Source organism: Astatotilapia calliptera, chromosome 23, assembly GCF_900246225.1.
Source record: "Astatotilapia calliptera chromosome 23, fAstCal1.2, whole genome shotgun sequence".
Taxonomy (NCBI): domain Eukaryota; kingdom Metazoa; phylum Chordata; class Actinopteri; order Cichliformes; family Cichlidae; genus Astatotilapia; species Astatotilapia calliptera.
In genome coordinates this window covers 34,609,790-34,612,153 of record NC_039323.1, presented here as the reverse complement: position 1 = coordinate 34,612,153, position 2,364 = coordinate 34,609,790, and the positions used below count along the sequence as shown (strand labels likewise).

Genomic DNA, 2,364 nt, shown 5'->3' with positions numbered 1-2,364 from the left:
GTATCAGCTGTTCAATTACACTGAAACCAATCAGGGGGCAGTCCATGGGCACACTGCTTACTAAAAAGGGGACTTGTACAGTCAAGTTTGGGTCACTATTCTCTGGGAGACTCACCATCACGCCCACCCAGCCGTCGTAGGGTAATGGCTGGCCATTAACACCAAGCACACTAAGAGCCTTATCTCCAATAAGTTCTGTCAGTGGCCGGAGTTTGTGGTCAGAGAGGTAGGTTTTTGCCCACTGGCGATCAATGAGACTCACTTGTGCACCTGTGTCTAATAAACAGTCCACTGCAAAGCTATGAATGTAACACTTGATTTTACATTTTTTCCCAACAAGCTGTGCCACTCTCTCACTTGCCCCTGTGTCTGCATTTTTCGTTGGAAGGGTCGCCCAACTACTTCTGACATGAGCAAACTCTTCTGAGCACATACCTCGTGATTTTGGGTCTGGCTGTCCACTGGTTCTGGGCGTGTGTGTATCAGCAGGAGGCCAACTAGAGCTTCTGGGTTGGCTTCGTTTGAGACATCCCACTGCCCTGTGACCTGTCTCCCCACAGATAAAACAATGAGTGCATGAAGTAGCCCCACTTTCAATACACTTGGGACAGCCATACTGTTTTGCAGTTTGTCTGGGCTTCTGCTTTGGGTGTGCACACTGACAAGTGGGTTCACGAGCCTGACTGGCTGTGAGAGACTCAACCACTTTGGTCAGGGTTTCCACCTTCGCAGCCAGCTCTTCTATGACTTTATTCTTACTCTTAGATTTACAGTCAGTCATTTCAGTGTCTTTGGCAGGTTCAAGTTGAGCAGTATGAGCATGTGTTACCTTTTGTCGAGTGGAATATCCCAGTCTTCGCTGTCGCTCACTCTCTTCGCTTGACACTTTGTTCACTTGCCTTATCAAGGCTTCATCTGACACACTGTAGTCTGATAGTAGTGGCTTGAGTTCATTACGAATGTCACTATATTTTGGTAGAAGACCTTGATGAATGGTGCGTAGAAATACATTTTGGATCGTACGTGTCTCATACGCAACGTCCATGTTATCCTGCCTGGATGCAAACATGACTTTCTGCTTCAGTCCAATCATCCTGTAGAGGAACTGTTGTGGAGTTTCATGGTCATGTTGCTTAGTGCTCAACAATTCCTGAAATAACTCACTCCCACTCTTCTCACTCAGGTGTGAACGTAGTAAGCTTTTGAGTTCAATGAGGGTCAAGTCATCTTTACTGATCAACATGTCCTTAAACTGTCCAGGCTTGATAATACGGAGCACACCTTGAATGATCTCTCCCTCTGTGTGCTTCACCTTGAGCCCCTCCTCAATCTGCTTACACAGTCCATGGTAGCTAATGTCAGATGCAATGTCCCCAACCTGACCACCATGTACTTTAAACTCTCTGCGTTGCAAAAATGGCAGGTCTCTTAGGGAAACCATGTGATCAGGCTTAGATTGTCGCATGTCTGTGGTGGAGCGGCTGTTTGTCACGCTCTCAGCTCGAGGCTGGAGTGACTGTGTAATAGTGGGGGTGGGTGTGTCTTGTGTTGCAGATGTCACTTGTAAATCTGCTAACTTTTTACCAAGTGCCTCGTAGTTAGCCTTTAGCATTTCATACTCTGTTATTTGTGGATTAACAGACTCAAGAGGCAATATAGCTGAGGTAAGTACATCACTCTGTTCCGGGTGCTTAAGTGTTGTGAGAGTAACAACATTTTCCTCTGAGACTACAGGGTGAGATACTTCAGCGGCATGACTATCAATGAGATGAATAATAGCATCTTTCAACAGCAGTAGGTGTGAAAACCCCTGATCCTCTAAGTCAAGCAATGTCTTACAGCGTAGATAAGCACAAACATAATCAAAACAACTTTCCTCATCACCACGTCTTACACTTGCGGGGTCCACATCAGGTACTGGTGTGATGTTTGTAGCAATCTGGAAGAGTTCCTCTGCTGTCAGTGCATAAAGACTCTTTCTGATCTGCCAAGCCAGTTCTTTTCTTTCACTGTCCTCCATTCTGTGTCTTTTGGCTAGCACTCCTCACAGTGCAGTCAGCTCAAGCACGCAGCCCGTCACCTCTCCAGCAGGGGTTCCCCTCCTCGACACAGGTCCCGCTGCTGCCTCAGTTGCACGTCTGCTGTTCCAACATGCCTGCCCTGTGATGGCTGTCTCTGGTTCGTTGATTAAAGGATCAGCAGTCACCCACGTAGCATGCTGATCCCCGTACGGGCCACCAAAATTATGTTACAGGCCTTCGATGGGGTCTGTTTTTAAACTGTTTTTTTAACAGAAAAGCAGAGACAGGAGACATCAGTTGCGTTCGGTCTGCAGGCTCTTCCTCGTCTGATTTATTAACAGAG

At 46.9% G+C, this 2,364-nt stretch overlaps 1 protein-coding gene across 1 annotated transcript; it reads right to left on the bottom strand.

The window, feature by feature from the left end:
- Positions 1 to 274: 274 nt before the first annotated feature.
- LOC113016780 (uncharacterized) lies at positions 275 to 2,143 on the bottom strand. The gene is made up of 2 exons (XM_026159906.1): positions 830 to 2,143; positions 275 to 546 (listed from the first exon to the last, which is right to left on the bottom strand). Exons 1-2 carry the CDS (start codon positions 2,018 to 2,020, stop codon positions 277 to 279), a joined length of 1,461 nt encoding a protein of 486 aa, XP_026015691.1. The 5' UTR covers positions 2,021 to 2,143; the 3' UTR covers positions 275 to 276.
- Positions 2,144 to 2,364: the final 221 nt, after the last annotated feature.